The 21,222-nt window shown below is 43.7% G+C and overlaps 1 protein-coding gene across 19 annotated transcripts in view; it reads right to left on the bottom strand.

The window, feature by feature from the left end:
* Positions 1 to 18,993, bottom strand: part of FBRSL1 (fibrosin like 1) — a 369,285-nt gene extending 350,292 nt beyond the window's left edge. For all 19 annotated transcript variants that reach the window (XM_041410159.1, XM_041410148.1, XM_041410156.1 and 16 more), the window contains exon 1: positions 18,799 to 18,993. In XM_041410159.1, the coding sequence (XP_041266093.1) occupies positions 18,799 to 18,993 (195 nt within the window). The remainder of the gene's footprint in view (positions 1 to 18,798) is intronic.
* Between the last annotated feature and the right edge of the window lie 2,229 nt (positions 18,994 to 21,222).

Raw genomic sequence — 21,222 nt, 5'->3', positions numbered from 1 at the left:
CAGACCCTCAGGCAATGTAAACCGTGAAAATAACTCCTCTGACTGCAACCAGCTCGCAGTCAGTCTCCAGCACTCACTGGAGCCAGCAGGACAGCCTGCAAGGCAAAGCAGCTCCCAGGAGGAGAAGCCATGGTGGGGAAATCTGGCATTCCAAGCTGGGAATGGGGATGGAGACCTGCCCTGCTTCCCTGGAGCTCCACCTCAACGTGGTGATCTGTGCTTCCCTTCCCTTCCCAAGGAGTACTGCTCACCAGAGAGAGCACAAATCAGCATGTGTTAGCTGATGGACCTACCCACTCCTACATTTTCTTTTTAATTTTAGGGCAAATCTAGTGTCCATCATCCAGGGATACCTTCCAAGTACAGACAAAAAAGCCTACATATCTCACAGGCTGCATTCAGCCCATGGGTGCAGTTGGAAAGTCACCGCTTCTCCTCTGCTAAGCAGCACAGAGTAATTCAAAGCAAAAGCCCAGCATGAAATCCCTACACAAACCTAACAAGGTACTCTCAAAACCTTCTTTTTCCCAAGTTTGATTTTATAGCACTTTGACAGGGTCCAGAGACTGCCATCTGTACCCTTCATCCACATTATTCTGTAATCTGACATGTAGATTTAATAGCTTCATATTAAGGGTGTTCTGAAGGGAGTCTGAAAGTCAAATTCCTACTCCCAGCACATGGAAGCTTAGAGTGGTTCTTTTTATAGGCTATCCCAGTCTCAGCAATATTGGAATATGTAATGGTCACAAAATGTCAACCTACAACCCCTTTGTGTAACAGGAAGGCTTTAGACAGAACAGTTGGGAGCAAAGTACCTTAAATAACCTGCTGAAGGTCATATGTGGATCTAGAGATGACCCATACACCTTCTGCACCTCACTCGAGAAACCACCTTTCTTCCCGCTATGATTAAGGGGATTTTCATGTAGCATAAATCAGGGTGAAGTATTTCTTTCCAGTGGAAAGGCCCCAAAACTACAGGTACACATAAACATCAACTTTTAATCATTTCAATAAGCCTTGCTTAGAGGTAATATTGTAGCCACTTACTTACAGTAGTAAGACACGGTATAAATATGCAGTAGAACAAAATTACTTAATTAAGGAGGAAAGCAGCATATGAAATTCAGAGTGCCTGCCTCAAAATTAAAGATAAAACCATTTCAGCTTGACAAACAATACTAGAATTGTACTTTAGTAAAAGCTTTCTTAATTTCTTTGCATCCTCTCCTTCATTCCTTCTCCTTCCTATCCCACCCCAAATATCTCTTCTGTGCTGTATCCCCAGAGAGCTGTAAACTCTCAGTGAAAGGCCAACAAAAATTTTGATACAAAAACAACGTGAGATTTCAAATAAAAACTGCAAATATTAATATGTATCAGCATTTCTTTTTCTTGTTTGGATTTAAACTGATTAGAAATCCATTCCCTTTCCTGAAGGGAGCTGAGTGGACTCAGCGTCATATGTGACAGCAATCATAAGTTAACAAAAGACAGTAAGTTTACAAAGCTTACATGCAATACTTGATCCTAAAGGTCTTTTCCAATACGAGTGGTTCTATAAGTAAAGAAAAATTAAGGCAATATGCCCACTTTGTCTGAGCAACTGCCTGCCCCTAAAGCTTCTCTGTCAGGGCCGTGGCAGCTCCGGTGCTGCAGAGCGGTGTCAGAGCTTTGGGCAGCACTCTTAGCCCAGAGCTTACTGAAGCTTTGCAGATGGTAGATAAGCAATACTTTATATTTCACTCAGATGTAGATTATGAGCCAGGGAAAAGAAAGCTTAAAAGGTGAACGGCTTCTTTTGGCATTAGCTGAAATCTCTGTATAGTCTCCAAAGAAAGCTGGCAGCGAGGTCAAGCTACAGTATGGGAATTCTGTAGTCAATAAAAAGCCCTGTTTTTTAAGCTCTGAGTCAGAAAAATTCAATGTGGATGACCACTTATTGAAAGGGTCATCATCCAACAGAGAGAAAATTGCTAGAGCAACAAAGAGCCAGAAGTATTGCTCAGTTTATAGAAACCACAGAGACGGATGAATTCTAAATCCGTCTCCTCCTAGTATTAATCTAGTTTGCTTCCAAGGATCAATCTATCCAGTAGAAACCGCATTGCGATGGTGCAATCAAGCTCCTTCTACAAAATCTGGACTTGAACTACAAAACAAAACTGTTTTATGACTGCATGCTGACATTTACATATTTATTTAGCACTGAAAGCACAGCTCCAGCACTGCATTGACAACCAAGAAGGACAGATGCGGGTTCTTGTCCCAAGACAGTTGGGGTTTTTTTGGGTTTTTTTTCCAATTTTCCTCCATGGAGCTACTTTACTTCAGCTAATTCTCCAGGTGACTGCACTGTGTGTTGGCATTCTCAGGATGTTTACAGAAACAGAGCTGAGGAAGACCACTTAGAGATTTCCTGGGGCCCTGAGGATTTCCCTCTCAGAGAGGAGTTTCAATGCACCTGTGTACTGACTGTGCCCATGAGGCTACACCTGCACTGCCCTGCCAGAGAAACATCGATCCCAACACAGCACTAACCTTGCCCAGGCACTCTCCTACCAAGAACATCAAAGCAATGCCTGAATGGGCTCCTCATGGATCCTGCAGCAGAACTTTCCATGCATTAAATGACTCACTGTGAAACAAAGCCAGCTCAACAAGTCTTGTAGCACAATGTCCCACTGCAGTGAAATAAAAACCTCTTGTACCTGCAGGCAGAGATCCCTCCCCCACAAGAACAGCTTTCTGCAATTGCCCCCCTTTCCTATTCTCACTCTCAAACCAGTTATATCCTTCTGCTCCTCACTTGCTCACACTCCTGCTCCCAAAGCAAGGAATTTGCTTTGCTAATTAGTGCCATTAGGGAAGTTGGGGAACATGAAGCACAGATTAAAAAATTGTTCAGGCTGGGTTCTTAGCACTTCACCCTTGTGATATATCAGTGTTGTAAGCTCTGCACTGAACAGCACTTGACTCAGCCTCAGTTTGCAGCAGAGGGAAATTAATTGCAATCTAATAGGATTCAAATTGGTACAAGGGATGCCATCATTACAGGACAAGACAGAGTAAAACCACAGTACATTAGCAGCCAGCAAACGGCTCCGGTCAATGCAGTGGAACAGGCAGCACCATGCCTCAGACATGATGGATTGAGACCTCAATAATTGGAATTTATTAGTTGGTGCTGCTGAACTGGCATACGGACCAGGTGGGAATGGCCTGAACCTACGTGGTGTTTGCAGAAGGAACAACATTCCTTTTGCAAGGTCTAACTTGAAATCATTTTACACTGAAGTGAAGATGTGTCACGGCTTAATTCAAGCAGCAGTTATGTGTACTGAAGGATGAAAGTGTAAATCAGCAGCAGACTGGGAAGCAGAAGGCTCCTGATATCAAATGTCAGTGGAGTTGCTCCCTTGCTTTGCAGCCTTTGACAAGTCACTTGAACCTCTGGTGCTCCAATGAAGGCAGGTACAGCACTGGGTCAGGAGCAGGATTCCCATCACAGGCCACACTCATCCTCTGTGCTTGGATCTGAGGTAAACTGCACTCCTTTCCTCACTGTGTTTACAACTGACACTGCAGTTAGCACACGAGACTGGCCCGTGGATATTTAAAGTCATGTGTGACAAACAGGCTTTATGTAATGAATTATGGTTAAGCTGCACGAGTAAACCTGACAGACATGCACACGCATTCACATTCACACAAAGGCCAACTGTCCCACTTCCACATGAGCAGCTCCAAGGGAACACGTACAAAGCAAAGCCAAGGTTGGGCTGTGACACGGATGAATGCACCCCAGATTTCCTTCCAGGTAGCACACAAGAGGCAGCAGAGCCCAGGGCAGCCAGGGTAACACGCTGGGATCCCCATGGGCCTGCATGCCTGCTCCTCCTCTCTGCTGAAGCCTATGCCACTGAATAGTCATTACTTGTTGCCAAATGAGGCAATCATTCCCATGCCTAGGAATGCCACACTCCCCATGGATTTTGCTGGGCAGGCAGAATTTTAAGAATTTGGAATGTTTTCCAGTTAGCTTCAGCAAACAGAATGTAAGCCACCAACACCGGAGGTGCCAACACAACCCACCAGCAGCTGCTATTTCCCTCCTATCTTCTGGTAGGAAAAATCTTTTGGATGCCAAACCCCCTGAAGCACAGATCTGCCACCCTCACACCCAGTTAGACCTTGACAACTCCTTTTGCCACTTCCCACCTGAGGCCAGTGAGGAAAGCAAAGGGCTCCTTGCTCACTGCAGGAGGACAGAGGTGAGAGGTGGAGGTCTGGGTCTCTGAGCTAAGGGCAACACATAAACAAATGCCACTTCTGGGAAGAGAATAAAATAAATGAATTAACACTGAATTGCAGATTGTTTTTTTTCTTGGCAAGCCTGTCTAGATCACTGCAATCAGCTCTATGTACATAAGATACTCTAAGCTCATCATCAAGTGGGGCTATTTCAGAGCAGTAGGTACCTGAGCCCTATTTCAAGTTCCTTAACTGGATCTATTCCTTCCTAAAGCTATCCAAGAAGCAAGTTACCAAGGACAGTAAACCACAAAATTACACATTCAGTACTCCTAACTAGCTCTTCACCCTAGAAGACTTTTAGAGGGTATATAATTAAGAAAAAGAAAATGGTTAGGCTTAAAAACTGGCTCAGCGAGTTTGCTATCAAGATCCTTGCCTGCGTTTGTACTGTGGAAACACCCTCAGTACTCACACCTAGTTCTCAATCATGAGATGATGATTAATACCAGCATTAGATCATGCTCAGCAATTGCCAGAGCTTTCTGCAAGGTTCTTGCTGGATTAAATCACTGAATGGTGCTCAGCACCTCTAAGCAAGTCCTTGAAACCTGATGCTGGCATCCGTCCTGGGCACCTGACCTGGCACATTCATCCGGCATGATGCAGAAGTACTGACTTGGATGGAGTCACTTCTCTCCTGTCCTCCATCTGAACCAGCCTGCTGTGCTCTGAGTCAGCTCTGAGCTGATGTGCTAGTGCTGTTTCCAAATCCAGACAAGTCTATGGAGGATGAGATTCCACAATTTAAGGCTGGTCCCTTACATCCTGAAAGACCCAGACTCCTATAGCAATGACCTCCTCTCTGCCTTCTTTAGCTTGAAAATACAGTGGTGTATTTTCCTGTATGGTAATACAAGAATCATCATGTCCCCTGCTACTTTTCTTCTGTGTATTGCAACCATTTAAAAAAGGAAGTAAAAATTATTTTCTCCCCATTACAGACAAGCAGCCACACAAAGGATGGCTAAGCAATTAATCCGCTTGCCCAATAATCTAGCAGCACAACTTGGTAGCAGAAATCCTTTAAACTCAACAACTTTACCAGCTAGCACTACTGGCAAGAATATGGAATATGGCCTCTACTCCTCTCCCAGACAGAGCTATTTTTTGAGGAGAACAAAGAGAAGAGATTTTAAAATTAGTGTCTGCAGAGTCTGGAAACATAAAAAAACCCCAACTCAGACATCAAGTACCATCATGTTAGAGATCAAGATTTGTATTCAATACAGAAATAAAAATATCATGCACAAGTTAATTCCTTACAGAGTGACTACTAGGTGAAAGACACTACCTGATAGTGAAAAAGAATGTATCACCTGCTGAATTTTTATTGTAACATACACAGTTCAGCACTGAAAACAGCTCACTTTCCGGATAGGTAGAAAGGAAAGATTGATTTCTGCTGATCAAATCCTAATTCTGTCAGAACAAGCTCCAAGTCAACAAGTGTGTCAATACCTAACCAGGAATTAACTAAGGGCTCCCATTTGTGTAGTGTTAACAGCCTTTGCTGCAGGAAGCAAGTGAAGAAGCCCTTCAGCTTTTCAGCAGGTTTAGCAGATCCACCTGAGGCTGTGACAGCTTCATCTCCACAGGTCTGAACAGCAGGATGCACCTGATCAGTGTGGGCCACGTGCTGCTGAGGGCTGCAAAAACCCTCTCCTTTTCTACACCCTGTAAATGAACACTGCTGAAGCAGTAGAAATTCCTGTTATTGCCTGTGGAAGTTACAGACATTCCGCCGAAATAAATAAATAATAACAATCGGGAAAATGAGCACGTGATGCCACAGAAGGAAGCCTCTGGAATGATCAGAAATCCTATTTTGGGTCTCATTAATGGAGCACAACAAACATCTTAAAACAGCTTGTACATTTTATGTGCCTGGATCTATCCAACTAGAAGAAAGACGTTTATTCTAGTGTCAGAACATGGAATTAGAAATCAGAGTAGACTTGGTATGTGGGATTTGTGTAGATGCTGGAGTGAACAAGGGGCACATTGCATCAACAAGCCACTGGGATTTAGGTTCTCAACTAACTGAATCCTTATGGGGGCAATTTCAGCCCCACCAAACCTGGATTTGGACACTTCCAGGGATGGGGCAGCCACAGCTCCTCTGGGCAGTCTCACAGGGAAGAAACTCCCAACAAAGTTTATCTTCTTCTGTATTTTTTAATTCATAGGAAGAACAATAAATGCGTTCAGATTTCACAAGCACCAAGTTTCAAGCCACTGAAACACTCTCATAGAAAAACAATCATTTGTGATGACCAGCTATCACGGGACTGTAAATAAATTCCTATTCTTAAAGTACACTGGCAGGTCAGTAAATGCTGAGATCCAGAGCAGTGGTAATTGTATAACTGGAGAAAAGTTAAGAAAAATATGCAATTCAAGCAGCTAGGACTCAAAAGCTGCAGCAATAAAAAAGGGCTTTTGAAGTCATCTTTACAAAACTACGTGATAGTTGGATAAACACAAAGCACTATAAAGATAGCCAATATCTGAAAAATATCCTTTCCCTGTTTCTTGGGTCAGTGAAGCCTCTACTAACTACCAAAATATCTGCTTTCGGCTCTGCCTTAGGCTTATGCCTATTTGAGGTGACCCAAGGTTATCAGACAATGCAGCTCCTGCTAAATAACACATACACAAAAAACCCCCACCAACACCAACAAAAAACCCACCACAAAACATTCTGCTGTTTTGTTTTTTTTCTCTGGGACAATGCAGACTTTATTACATCTGCTATTACAACGTGCCTATAACAATGTTCTCTAACAAGCAGCCCTAAGGTCAAATGTGTTCCTTGATCAATTTACCAGAGGTCCCTGGTGCTGCTGCTGTGGGTAGACTGTCTGGGGAAAAAAAAAATAATCCCTTTATTCCTTTGCTTCGCTATAAGGGGAAAAAAAAAAAAAAAGCTGTCACAAAGACATTTTTCTTCTCCCTCTGCTCTTGACAAGTCAGGTAAACAGGGAGGAAATACCCAGCTGTAAGAGACCAGCTTTTGTACAGGCATATAAAACCACACTGTTTATTTACCGAGCTACTCAAAGCAGCAGGATGATTCAGAACAAGACTATGGGGATTTGGAAGATGTCTTAGCAAAACACCTGCAGTACTTTGCATGAGGACAAATAAAAGTCACTCTGGATGTGAGAGTGGCAGTGGTGATCTTCGTACAGGAATTTAACAGTTCAGTACATTGCTACAGTCAGATAACTCTGACAAGCAACAGCACTAATTCACAGATGCTCTGAGCAGGGCACTCATCACGTTAACCCTCTCCTAGTTTGGTCAGTACAAGTCTGATTGTAGGTCTGGTTTTGCTCAACACACCAGTATCAACCAATAAGCAATAACTCTACCCAGAAAAGCAGATTTGACCCTGGCAAACTTGCTACAGAAATCACTTCATGCTTGCACCAAGCAGCAGGAAAGGAGTTAAGCTGGTTGGTCACAATGCTGAGTACCACTCTTACTCATGCCTGACTGCATGACTTTTGTTTCATATGTTGTGATTTTTTTTCTTTTCTCTCTGTGTGAGGGTTTTAGTCACAGACTGGTACCTGCATTAAGGGGAACCATCCCATTCAGCCCCCATCCTGGAGTGAGCCTGGACTCCCTGTGCCTCTGGTTATCTGTGGGTGATTCTAGGGATTGCCTTTGCTTGTTCCCATCACTCCCGAACAAACATGTTAATTCCTGCAAACAGCCCCTTTAAAAGACACCCCCTTCTAAAGAAAAAAAAGGCCCTTTGCTAATGGCCTATAATGGGTCTAAATAAAGCCTGAGCTGTTCCTTACTCATGCATAACTTCATTGCTTCTATTCCCTTCACACCCTGCCCGCTTGGCATAATTTGCAGAAGGGTTTTAGCATGGACAATTGAAACACCCACATGCTGCCTGAACTAAAAAGCTTAATCCTAGAGCCCCTTTCTTCCTGTGCGATAGCTAAACGTGGCTTTTATTTTGATTACACCAGTCCCATCTGCACCGTCAGTTTCAACCCATGAAGACTGAACTCCAACCATAACCCCACACAGATTAGGACAGCATCTCGCCCACCACAATGGCTAGAGAAGGTTTAAAATCTGGCAGAACTCCAACTTTCACATTTCATATGGCCGAAATAGAATTCCCCCTAAAACAGCAGACTCCACGTAGAAAAACCCCCAAGTCACCTGGAAATTAATCAGCACACCTTGCACTCAAAGTCAGGATGTTGACAAAGGATGAGCAGGGGCCAAAAAGAAAAGTTGGCAGCTTCTTCCAAGACCACACAATTCCATTTGGGTGCCATGCCCTGAAACAATTTTAATCCATCTTTCTCTTTAAGCAGAGACAGCACTGCCACTGACGATGATAGGACAGTGACAAAGGAGGGCTGAAATTCAGACCCAAATTGTTATTCCCCTCATCTAGGCAGTTATGCACAAGAAACACTGCTTGTAAACACTTCTTTGTCAAACACTCAATTACAAGCTGCTTTATGAACAAAATGAGGCAGTGGCAAGGAAAGTGAGAGACGAGAATGGGGAAGCAATCTCCAGTGGCTCCCAGCCACGACACCACCATGGCCCAGGAACATTGCAGGTGACACTGCCAGCCCCTCTGACACAGGGCATGGACACGTGCTGGGAAAACACCAAATCCAGCTCTGCAGAAGGGGGTTTGGGTTTTGAGCACCTCAGCTTTGTTCAGCTGCTATGGTTATTTCCTATGCAGTAAGGAAAGAATAACTGCTTTATTTTTACATTGTCGCTTTTTACAGTCTGAACCAGGAGGAAAAGGAGCATATGTACAAATGTGGAACAAGTTCAAAGCCCTCAGCTCAGGCAGCACTCACAATATGACTCTTTTCGTCGTCCCCATTTACACCTTTATACACTGAAATTGCTCCAAAGGAGCTAAAAAGTAACTGGAAACTGGAACATTCTTTTTTTTTTCACGTTAAAGCTGCAGATGTACTCCACAATGTCCAGCTGAGCTACCTCCAACACCCATCCTAAAAGGACTGAAGCTCTAACTCCAAAGAGATATTTCTGACACTACAGCCAATAAATGTCATGTCAAATTACAAAGTGTTGCCCTATGACCACTTGAAAGTTTTGAGAACCAAGAGAAAAACAACTTCATGAGATCTAGTACCACTTTCCAGGAGGCTGCAATGTTCCAGCATCACAGGGCTGTTCATCATGGCACTGTTATTCAGGCTGCCCTGGACAACACCCCCTGCTTGATCCATTACCTCCTCCCTGGATTCTTTCAGCAACATTATTCCAGTGGATAAGATTTCCCCTGGAAAGGGTTTTTTCCCTTGTTTTTGCTATTTAGCTCAATGAGTCAAGCAGAGCTGTAAGAGGAAATGTCAGAGAGCAAAGTGAAACCCACTGCTAATCTTCAGCTTCTGCTGGCAATGGATCTGCAGATGAAGGAAGAGTTGAGCCTGTGCTCCTTTCCCCAGAGCTGAACTGAAACCCTTCAATCAGAAGAAATAGAATGGGGAAGAAAATGTGAAGATAAAAGATTTGGTTCTAAATTGAAAAACCTGCACTTATTTACACAATTAACTTTAGACACCAACATTCAGAATCCAGCAGCTACTCAAGGAATACTTTGCTTTGTAATCTCAACAATTCCAACTGCAGAAAAAAGCAAAACTGAAAGAAAGCTACAAAGAAAAAAAGCACCAACTTTTGCATATAACAGTAACAAGAGTTCACAAGTATAATTCCTAAATTTAACACATGAAATCTTGCTAGGATTTTTTTTTTTAATAAATCAATTTCAAGGCTCAACTTCAGAAAAATTCTCGAATCAACTTGGAGTGCTAATAGCTGGAAAAACCTACACACAGACACAACATATTTCACCTCTTGAGTCAAAAGACACGTACCCAACTACATCTTAGGACTCTCCCAACCAGTAAGTTTGGAAGAGCTTTAAATCTATCACAAACCCCTGCTGGTTTTAGTTAATTTTTATGATTCTTTAAGACAAAACATTAGGGAAAATAGGCTGATTCTGCCAAACCAATTGTGCAATGGCATTCACCTGAATAGCTACTAATAACCTTGCTTGAAGGAAAAACGCAAGAGCTTATTTTACCTAAGAGACGCCTTCAAAGACGTGCTCACTCAACAGTTTGCGTAAACCATCCATCAGGCAGAAGGATGAAAATTCTCTCTCTTAAGAATCCACCCAGAAAGAGGCTGAGGGATGTGGGTAACACTGCCCGAGGCTGCAGCCTGGGAGGGAGAGGACTGAGAGGGAGGTGGAACACAGCAGAGCTTTGAGAGGCTTCCACAAGGAAAGCAAAGTCAGCTGGGCCAGTGCCACTGATGACTTCAGGCAAGGACTGGCAGCTGCCAAAGCAATCCTGGCACACTGGGTATCCCTGCAGCCTCCTGCAGAAGCTGGGATCCACCGCCAGCAGTCAGCAAGGGCAAGTTCTGCATGAGGAAAGTAACAGCACCTCATGGAAAAGGTATTTATCCTGCCTCAACCACGTGTGACATTGGGATGTCATGTTGTTTGTTTTAAATCAGCTCAGATTTAGACTGGTGTGGCGCAGATGGTTTAGTCATCACACTGATAAGTGTGCTAGGAGAAGAATATTGGCTGTCTGCATCAATTGTGCTTATTTCACACCAATAAAAATACCTGTGATCATCCCAGATATCATGCAGACATGTGGTGCAAGCAGAGGAACAGAGGCTACAATTAGGTAACAGATCCCAGCCTGTTCTGAAAAGTTAGCTAAAATATTGGGTAGCTAGTGCTTAAATCAACATGAAGTAAACCTTTAAATGCTTCTTCTCCAAATCAGAAAAACAACATCCAAAAAGACTGCGGCTCCTTCAGGGTCCTAGCTCCTCCTGCAGCATCCACACTGAACCTGGGAATAATGTCTCTACACATCTCACAGCACACCTGGAACATGTCCTGGCTCACTGCTATGGAGAGATGTACAACAAAAACCTCCAGCCAGGGCTCTGAATCTATTCAAATAGCCCCCACTACTCCATTTTTCAACTTGCTAAAATCACAAGATACAACAGAAGTGCTTTATCTTGGTACCGTCCCCAAAATAAAAAACCCCACAAATAAAACAAAGTGAGAGGAAGGAAGAAGGAAAAGAGAGGACTTAGTGCACTGTGTCAACCAATTATATTCAACAGAGAAAAAGATACAAGTGGTTATAGCTTCCTGTAAATTACTTCATGTAATTAAATCCCCTTCTCTAAATTACAGACCATTTAGCTCTTCTTTTATAACAATGTAACCAATGACCACCACCAACCTTTTTTATAGCATCTAATGCCACGTAAGTTGTTAGCAATGAAATTTCCTTTTTATTTCTCCCTTTCAAAAGAAGCTGCTGTAATGAGATTCATTCACAGCTACTTACAGACTGTCATCGAGAAGAGACAGCCTTGTTTCCCTTTATTCTGCTCCTCTCTGAGGCTATATTTAAGCAAATGTGACCTAAAGTCCTTATCAGTCATCTCAATGCAGGCAGAGAAGTTAAAGGTGACCAGCAAGAGTTTTAAAACATGGAGCTTTTGATTCTCCACACACATGTAACATCACTTCCTAACACTGCACCAGCGTGGCTTAACTATCTTTCTACCACTTGAATTTTCCGACCTGCCTTAGCTTTGAAACCACCAGGAACATCGGGTTTGCAAGCCCCTGTTTGCTGGGGGACGAGTCCTGTCCGATGGGAGCTGCTTCCCCTGGACTGTCCCCTGTAGGAAATTCCTAAAAATGTGTAACTCCGGTTCCAGATCTCTGCTCAGCCACGCTGCACTGGGGCTGCAGCTCCTGCCTCTGCTGCCATGGGGAGCCCAGATGGAGACCCTGCAGTCACTGCACACAGACCAGCACAGGCAGCACTGGTAGCATCCAGTGCTTTCATCACCAAAATCTACTCCAACACATCCTAAAAGTGCCAGCAGCCATCTGCAGGCCTGACCACCCTGCTGCTGCCCAGATGCTGGGAAGTGGGAGAGGTGAGTGGGGACAGATGGGAATTTTGGAGTAGAGGAAAAGCAGGGACAAAGAAAGCAGAAGCCAGTGCTGCAGGCAAAGCCTTGGGGTGCAACTGTGAGCACAGCATGGTTGATGTGTAACAGCAGCAGTCTGATCCTTAAACACAACAGGGAGCTGAGTGAACATGCAAGGCACTCACTGCATCCCCATTCCCCACGGCCCCCCAGGCCCTGCCTGCTCTGACACCCAGGAACAAATCCCCACTCAAGAAAAGCCCATGGCAGTAAAATTCTGGCTAGGTGAGCCAGCCCTGCCCAGCCTCTCTGAAAGAATCAGGAGAGCTCTATGAAAGCTGAGACAAGTGGGGCACATGGAGCAGCCATCCTGGCAAAGGAGGGTCAGCTACAAAAGGGGAACCCACTGGTCCAGACAAGCATTTCACCATTCAGTGAAAAAGACAAAGCCACATTCTCTTATATGTCACACTTCCAGCAGCCAAAACACACTTTACATCACTGTTCAGAAAATAGTATTTGCAGTGTAGTAAAATCCAACATATTCTTATGTTTCATGCCTCAGCATAGTCTAAAAATAACTGGACACCCCACAATGCTAATGAGCATGATCTCTTCAATTTATGTTTCCTTACCAGAACTGCAGAGGGTTTTGAAATACGTTTTTTCTGGCTTAAGCAAAGGCCGCCTCCTGTCACAGTTCCCAGGGGTTTATGGCACTGTTTTGCACTACTCCTGAAGCAGTGTGTTACAGAAATCTGTTATGGAAGCTGTGCTGTAGCTCTCCAAAGGTGGCTGCAATCCCATGATGAAGTTACCTGTGCCACAGCTATAATGCAGACTTTAATGGTCTCTTGTTGGTACAGCATTTTAAACAAACTACACACACTGCAAAGTTCTCCCTCTGCTGCAAAGCGGGCTCTGCAGCCACTTCACGAATCTTGATGAATTCTTGGATAAATTTAGCAAAAACAACAGCACTTCTTTGTAATAGCAGGGTTTCATTTGGGAAATAAAAATCCACTTTTTATTTACAAAGGATTTTTCTTCCTCCTGCCACTGCTGTGCTATGCCCACTGCTCCCCTCTACTTTGATCCAAAAAACAGAATACCAAGTGCCTAACCAGGACTTAAAGCAGATTTTTAAATTAGTCCCTGACAGTGCAAACAGATTGCTATTGATTGAAATGAGGCTGATTTCAGGCCTTGGATTAGCAAACCTAATGCCTGGATGCCGTGCTGCCCATTTCAGGGCTTTGCACCGTTGCTCCCCAGTGCATTCCCCGGCAGCTGTGCAGCCTCTGCAGCTGCAGATTAGCTCAGAGAGCAGGGCAGGGCCATCTGTGGCTGTGCCTGCAGCCCTGCTCAGCCGGAACAAGGGCTCCTCCCAAATCCCCGGGGCCAGGACCCTGCCCTACACCCTCGCCAGGAGCTTTGGAGCCAGCCAGGCTGTTCAGAGGTTCAGGAGGGAGGTGGTGTTTGGGAAGGTTTTGCCGAGCCCTGTGACCTCCGCTCCAGCCACATCCACTCTGGATGGAGCCAGAGCACTGGGGGAAGCCAAACTCTGGTTTTCCTGTCCAGACAGCCCGGCCAGAGTCTGGGACAGAGGTGCACACAGGTAATGGCACTGCCTTATCAGCCCTGCTTTCCCAGCCAACACTTTTTTTTTAAGCTCTCCCTGCTTTAAAAAAAAAAAACGGTGCAAGAGCTTTCGTGTCCAAATGGTACCTTCTTGTACTTACAAAGGTAGAAATGGATCCTGCTTTTAAGCAACGTTTTGCTGATTAAAAGAAAATGGACTTTTTTCCTCCTGCTTTGTTGTTTAGTTTCAAAGAAGGTTTAAATAACAATATCTGCTAACAAAAGGAGTAACATCAATTAGAAACAAAAAGAAACTAGTTTGTATAATTTCAGTGTTCAAAAGCAGTGAAATGCAAACACCAAAGCAGCACACACCAAACCAAACCAATCACCAAACCCCACATTAAAGGCAACCTTTCTTCTTTTTCTTTTCTTTTTCCCCTGTGAGCTGACTGCCTAGAATTCACTGGGTTTTAGTAGCTGAGATACTGAAGGCAATAGAGTAAGTTACTGTTATATCTAGACCCTCTAAGACACAATTCAGCTTCCAAATGTTACATTATTAAGCCATGGGAGAACAGGCATATCCATGTCCTTTGGCTAAAGACAAAGACTGCAAAGGTTATTTTTCAGACTCACTCTCCTAGGTGGCTGCTGAAGCTCAGCTAGGAAAGGGACGTTTCAGCCTCTGAACCGTGCACCACTGAGCACACACTGCCTCCAGCCCACCAGTGCCTTCAAATCCAACCACGATAAACACTATTTACCATTATCTGAAAAATACAAGTAAAACTCAAGCAGCCACACGGTCCTATTGCCCAACCGCCAGCATCAGCAGTATGATGCCAAAGGAAATTTTCCACAGTATTTAATTATCCAGATGAGTTTCTAGACCTGTCTTGGGAAAGGCCCCACAGCCTTTCAGTACCACCACCAGGCACAAACGGGGCCAAGGGTATGTAAATGCTTCGGAAAGGAGCTATCAATTTTCACCCAGACATCAGAAGAAACAACGTGCATCCTGGATGGAAAAAATGACTTAGTGTATCACCTTCAGCTCAGATCAGCAGCAGCCCAGAGCACAGCCCTCCTGGGGGGCAGGGAGGGTGTTACAGCCATTAATGAATGTTGGATAACGAGATGATGAGCATCACAGCAAAACCACATGAATAGGTAATCAAACTTGTTAATGCAATTTAGCAGTTCCAGTCCAGCAAGAGCCACGGCAACACGATACATTAATCACCAGTACACTCAGCATTTTGGGGAAGGCTGGGGAGTGAATGAGGCTCGGGAATGAGCTGTGCCTTCCCTCCCTCCAGCTTCCTGCTGAAGTCTCAGAGATGTCACGCCTCCGGAGCAACACGACCCTGTTAACTCCCCTGCCCTCTCCTCCAGGCTCCAAAGCCAGCAGGCTATTTATGAGCACTGAATACATGCTGCAGCACCCTGCTCTCCTCAGCTCCTCGGAGGCTCTCCCTCATCTCGGCTGATTTAAACAGTGGGTGAGAAAAGGAAGGAGGAGGTGTAAGACACTAATCTTCGTGACAAATGACTATCTGCAGAACACTGTGTTATTACAGCCACATTTAACAGCTAAATATATTCAACACACCATGATGCTCCCAAGCTGACTAAACAGAGAGCTCGAGGTTAAACTAACTGGAAATAATAGCAACTCTTTCCTATTAGCCACAACTCTTTTCAGAAGGTGGTCATTGTACAGAAAAGGCAACGTGTCCTAAAGATGAGAAAAAAGGGGGAAAAAACACCCAAAAAACCACCAACTGTTCTATGTCCACACTGCTCAGACATTCAGAGGAATAAGCAACTCCAAAAATGAAACCAGAAAAGAGAAGAACAGCTCAGCTCAGACTAATCAAAGAGTGACTCAAAGTTCAAAGAGTGACTCTCCAAAAACTAGAACAACAGAGGAGACATAAGGGAGCACTGGAACTAAGGGGTTTCATCATATATGTACCTCTTACTTAATCTAATCAAATTATACATCCAACCCTTTGAATCCCTTAAAGGGGGTGACAGGCTGTTCTCCCCCACCAGCACTGTCCCCTTCCCCCCAACCACTGGGTTAGCTTTGGACATGGCCTTTGGAAAAGGCAATGAACTGGACTTGCAAGGAATGCTCCGGTGTTGGAGGCAGTTACAGCCTCTCAGAGGGGCTGGATTTACTGCAGCCTACACCAAAACAGCACAGCTCTGAACACTTTCACTCCTTGACACACCTGATCCTGGTGATTGCAAGAGCTTTTGCTGATCCCCATTGCAGAACAGCAGTTTCAAGTCAGCACCTTTCCCTGTGAACATGTGTTGACAGCAGCCCCAAAGTCTGACAAATCTTGGACAAAAGGACCATTGGAAATGCCTTTTTCTCCCTCTGCTTAGTTACAGCAAGAGATAAATGTGTTTGAATGATTTTTATACACAGTTGGGAGTAATAGGCTGGAAAGGACAGATTGGTTCTTGCAGCCTTCTCCCCATAGCCCGAGGTACAGAACAACCAAATATTCAGGAGCAATAGCAATCTGGATGCTTTGTCAAATGGAGTGAGGTATAAATCTAATTTTCTAAACAAAGCAGACAACCTGGCACTGAAATCAGCTTACCACTTTGCACCTCTCTACAAGGATTAGCAGAATGCCATAATTATAATGCCCAATTTGATTTATTAGAGGAGGCTGCATAGAAAAGATGACAATTCAGTAGCATTGTGAAGAGAAGGGATGAGAGTAGAAGGGAAGCTTCAAATTGAACAGTAATTCCTAAGCAACATCTCAATATAATTAGCATTAATTACAGTAAGCTATCCAAAATAGGTATAAATCTATGTTTAATAACCCTGAGGTGCAAAATTCACCCCCTAAATTCCAGGAAACTTAATATTACAGCAAATTTGTCCAGACAGCTTGGCAGGAAATGCCAGAATTCTAGGTGTGAATTTTGTGATTACTAAAAAGAAAGAAAAAATATTGAATTTGCCTATATCATTTGCATAATGAGTTTGAACTAAGAACAGCCTAGTTTATGTACCTTAGATTTTGCTGCTACTTTCATCAAGTTTACAATCCTCCAAACTTGTCTGGTTTTCACAACTGTATCAGCTAGGATAACAGCAGGTATTAAAAAAAAATCTCCCTTTCCCACAAGAGAGGAATTCTAAGTGTGACTTATTTGAAGAGGCACCATGTATTAATGAGTCACTCATCACAGGTTTTCTTTTATACTCTTTGTGCAAGCTCCTCACTCTTTTTAGAGTTTGTTACTTATCCTTACAGGTTTAAAAAAAAAAAAATTAAACAATGGAAGTTGAATTCAGATTTTTATGAATGTGGCAGCAACTCCCCTATTTAACCACTATGGCAGCCAAATGCTGTTCAGAAGAAATAAGTAAAAACATCCTCATTTTTCAAAGCTGAATTACCAATAAATTAAATATTTGGGAAACAAAGGCAGCAGAGTATGAGAGAAATCAGAGTCTGCCAGTGCAACAAAATCTCTTACCCCAGGGGCTTCTATGAAGTGCCATGAAATCCCTAGTGGACACAGCTATGTGAAACAGAGTTTTAAATTTCATGTAGAAGATGTCTCTGTTAACAACCTTTTCCTCCTGCAGGAAGGGGGAACCTCCCCACTTGTCTCACACATCCACAACTATGCAAATCCCTGCCATGCACTGCATTTCCTGCAGTGTAATAGAACTGAAGAAACAACTTTCACCAGACCATGAGAATTTCTAACTTAAAATGTGATGAGCCCTTCTCAATCAGTATGCTGACACAAAAGAGTGTGTGGTGGAGAAGTTATAGGGGAGGGTTTTATGACAGAATCTTCACCATATTTTTAAATGTTAAAGTATTGCAAGTCTGAAAAAACATTTCCTGTAACTGGACAATTCAATCTTGGGCTGTCTGGCACACACACTGGATTAGTTTCACAGAACAGAAGGTGGCTTGAGTTAAACAGCTCTTTTTCTGCTGGAGAAATGGAGAATAAAACCCACTTTTTCATCTTAGTGCGTTTCCTAGCTCGGAACAAACGCTGGAAGGTCAAGTACACTGGTGTTCCCACTGGCTGCCACTTGGCACCCTGTTAAGGACAACTGGGAAAGTGTCCACGGAGAGATGCTGCTGTGCCACGGGGATTGCCAACCATGAATGCACACTAAGTCACTAACAAATCTCCCTGCTGAGCAGCAGTTAAGTGATAAAGAGCCTGCCAGCCTCAGTGCCTTTTCTTTGTCACCTGCCCCTCTGCACACGCTGAGGCTCAGATGGAGTCTCTGGAATAACTCCCTCCAGCATCACAACTCTTCTCTTACTAATGCTCTACCACATTTTAGAAGGAAAACTAATAATGCACAGGAATACACAGGAAAGACTGGCCAGAGCACAGCTTCCTGCAAAATACTTCTAAAATACTCAGTCTCTCCTCCTCAACACTCTGTTTTGGGGTAAGTCAAACTCCAGCCATGAGATGGACATAGAATCCTGCAGCCTCCAGGTGCACACTGCCCAGCACAAATCCTCCAAAGATGTTATGATCTGATGGATGATTTCTGCCTGTGTTCAAGGCCATCAGGGCCACAAATCTACTGTAGAAACCACTGCACTGCCTCAAAGCTGCAGGCACCAGGGAGATCTGCTCCTGCCTGCATTTCTCAGCGCACCTGGCTTCCACATCAGCTTATGGAACCTGCCCTCAACACAGGATTTATGCACTTGGCCACAAATCTTCATTGTTTTCACCAGCACAGGTAACCAGAGATGCCAATTACATGGACAGCCTCACCTACCAGCAAGGCCAACATTTCACAGTGCCCAAGGCCAAGGGAGTCTCTTCAGGTGAGGAGTATTTCCCTACCTGTTTGGATAGCTTCAAGGGGAGTTTCTTCTTCATCCGCTCCTTGCCTCTGTCTGCCTCTCTCTCAGAGCTCCCCGCATCGTTGTTGTGGCCATTCTCACTTGGCTCAGCAGATACACAGTTCTCAGATTCTCTAGGTTTCTTGCCTGGATGCCTCTCCCATTTCTCCTTCCGCTCCTGAGGCTTTAGTGACATGTCCTTCTGTAAAGGAGATTAAGAAAGAGAATGGTAAGTTCTTTATGTTCTTTGCAGCTACCTTTAAGCATTAAGCTGTATAAATATTGAAAAAAAAAAAAAAAAAAAAACACAAACAAGGCAGTATGTATCTTCCAGAGATGACTTAAGATGAATAATTAGGCATGCACAACACAAACAGTAATTTTAGATTACATTAGGATGAATATTCTCCAGGTTATGTGTTTGATTAATTTCAGTGATGCTGAAACTGGGTATGAAAATGAGCTCACTTCAGATTAACTCAGAAACCATACGTCAACAGCACATGAACAAATCGGCATCCTGAAGGGAAGCCTTCAACTGTTCAACTGAAACAGAGGTGGGTTTTGTTTTGTTTCTGATCTGAGAAGTATCAGACCCCCCCTTGGGGCTGACAGTCTCTGATTCACAGCAGCATTCATATGGAGAGAGGCACTTCTAAAGCCCTACCACAAATTCCCTGAGCCAGAGAGATCAATGGGATCCAAACACACAACAGAGGTTGAACACTTCTAAGTGTTAAGTGTCGGCCCTGAACCAGGCTGTAGCACACAATCTAAGGCAGTTTAAAAGCAGGTATGTCGTGTCATAATGATTAACACTGCAAGTGAGATCAGAGAAGGGAATTGCTCTGCTATCCCTGGCATCTCTGAGGACTGGAAGCTGAACTCCCAGTGACAGTGTACCAAACTCTCTCTCTATGCACACCGTGTGGAAAAGGAGTTGAAGAAATAATATAACAAATCACTGTGCCATTGGGTCACTACAGCTAGATACATTTGTCCCTTATGTCTTTTATTAACTCAAGGATAAAAACTGAATTATTATGGGAATATTTTGCAGGATATCAATTCCAATTATTTTTTAATGTGAGGTAAACAGATTAGGAAATACCCTAAAAGCACTGCTTATTATGCCAAAACTCAGCCCCAGATATTTTTCTAAATGCCTCGCTTTTGACTCAAGCAGTTACATGACAGGTATTTGTATCTTACATGAATGGAGATCACAATACAACTGCTCACATCAATGCACACACCTTCAGTACTGCAAAGAGCTCATGAAAATCATTAGCTCTCTAGTCTCTCAAAAACTGAAGCCCAACAAAAAAAGAAAATTAGGAACTGGAATGAAATGCCCTGCTGATTGCTCCAGATTACTTCCTCCCCCTCTCCTTTAATTAGTGAATTGACTGCCTCAGTGTGCAACATGCTGATTCCACTCCAAATCACTCACTTGTTTAGAGTTACCCTTCCCTGGGAAGTGAGATGATGCACTGGCACTTTAGGGTCACAGACACACCGAAATTGGAACCAAGGCAATAAAATACAGCTGTTTCAATTCCAGCCCAGGCTCCCAGAGAATCAGCCAGCACCAACCTCTGTGCACCTCGCACAGGAGTCCTGTGGGGCTGCAGGCTGCTCTTAGGGCATACACAGATATATCAAGTTGAAAACCCCCAAAGATACAACTCTTCCACCAAAATTAAAATAACTAGGATTGTCTTGGAGGCACAGAACACAGCTCAGCTTGCCAAGTCCATTACTAGGGAAAGAGCAAAGAAAACACCTGTCTGGCATTATTATCCATGAATGTAAATCAGTGTGAACTTCTCACTTTGGTTTTTAGTTTAAAGATAACATTTTAAAGCAGCAGTTCAAGATGCCAATTGAAGAAGGTCATATTGTGCTGTTTACTGGGAAGCTACTGAGATAAAAATCAAATTGCTAATCTTCAGTAACTAATCAAAAACTTGTCACGTGGAAATGGTATCTGCTAACTGATATTCAGCAGAACATTAGAAACAGGAATCTCCACAAACATGCATTTCTCCACAAAGTCAGTGATGTGACAGCAGGTGCAAGGAAGATGCTGCAGGAGGTGACATGGACCCCTGATGGGGGAGAAAGGAGCTTGGGGCAGGGGAATGCCACCACCTGAGAGCACCAGCAAATCACGCACTCCTGGCTTGAGGGGCAATATTCACTTCTAAGGATGCCTTCAAAGCCAATAAATTACCATTTTGGTTGAAACTCTATCTGGCTTCACAGGGTGGTTGGGCCTCTGTTAATGCTTTAGGGAAAGTCTTCCCTTGGTACCCACAGCACATTCACTGCAGGTTTTCAGATGATTCCTTTCAGCACAAAACTGGTCTGCAAATCTCTGTTTTTCTCCTTACTGAATCCTACAAAAATTCCCTACTTCGAA

The sequence above is a fragment of the Onychostruthus taczanowskii genome, unplaced genomic scaffold (assembly GCF_017590055.1).
Source record: "Onychostruthus taczanowskii isolate IOZ18803 unplaced genomic scaffold, ASM1759005v1 scaffold32, whole genome shotgun sequence".
Classification (NCBI taxonomy): Eukaryota; Metazoa; Chordata; class Aves; order Passeriformes; family Passeridae; genus Onychostruthus; species Onychostruthus taczanowskii.
The sequence above is the reverse complement of the archived record's forward strand: the minus strand, read 5'-3'. Positions and strand labels throughout refer to the sequence as shown.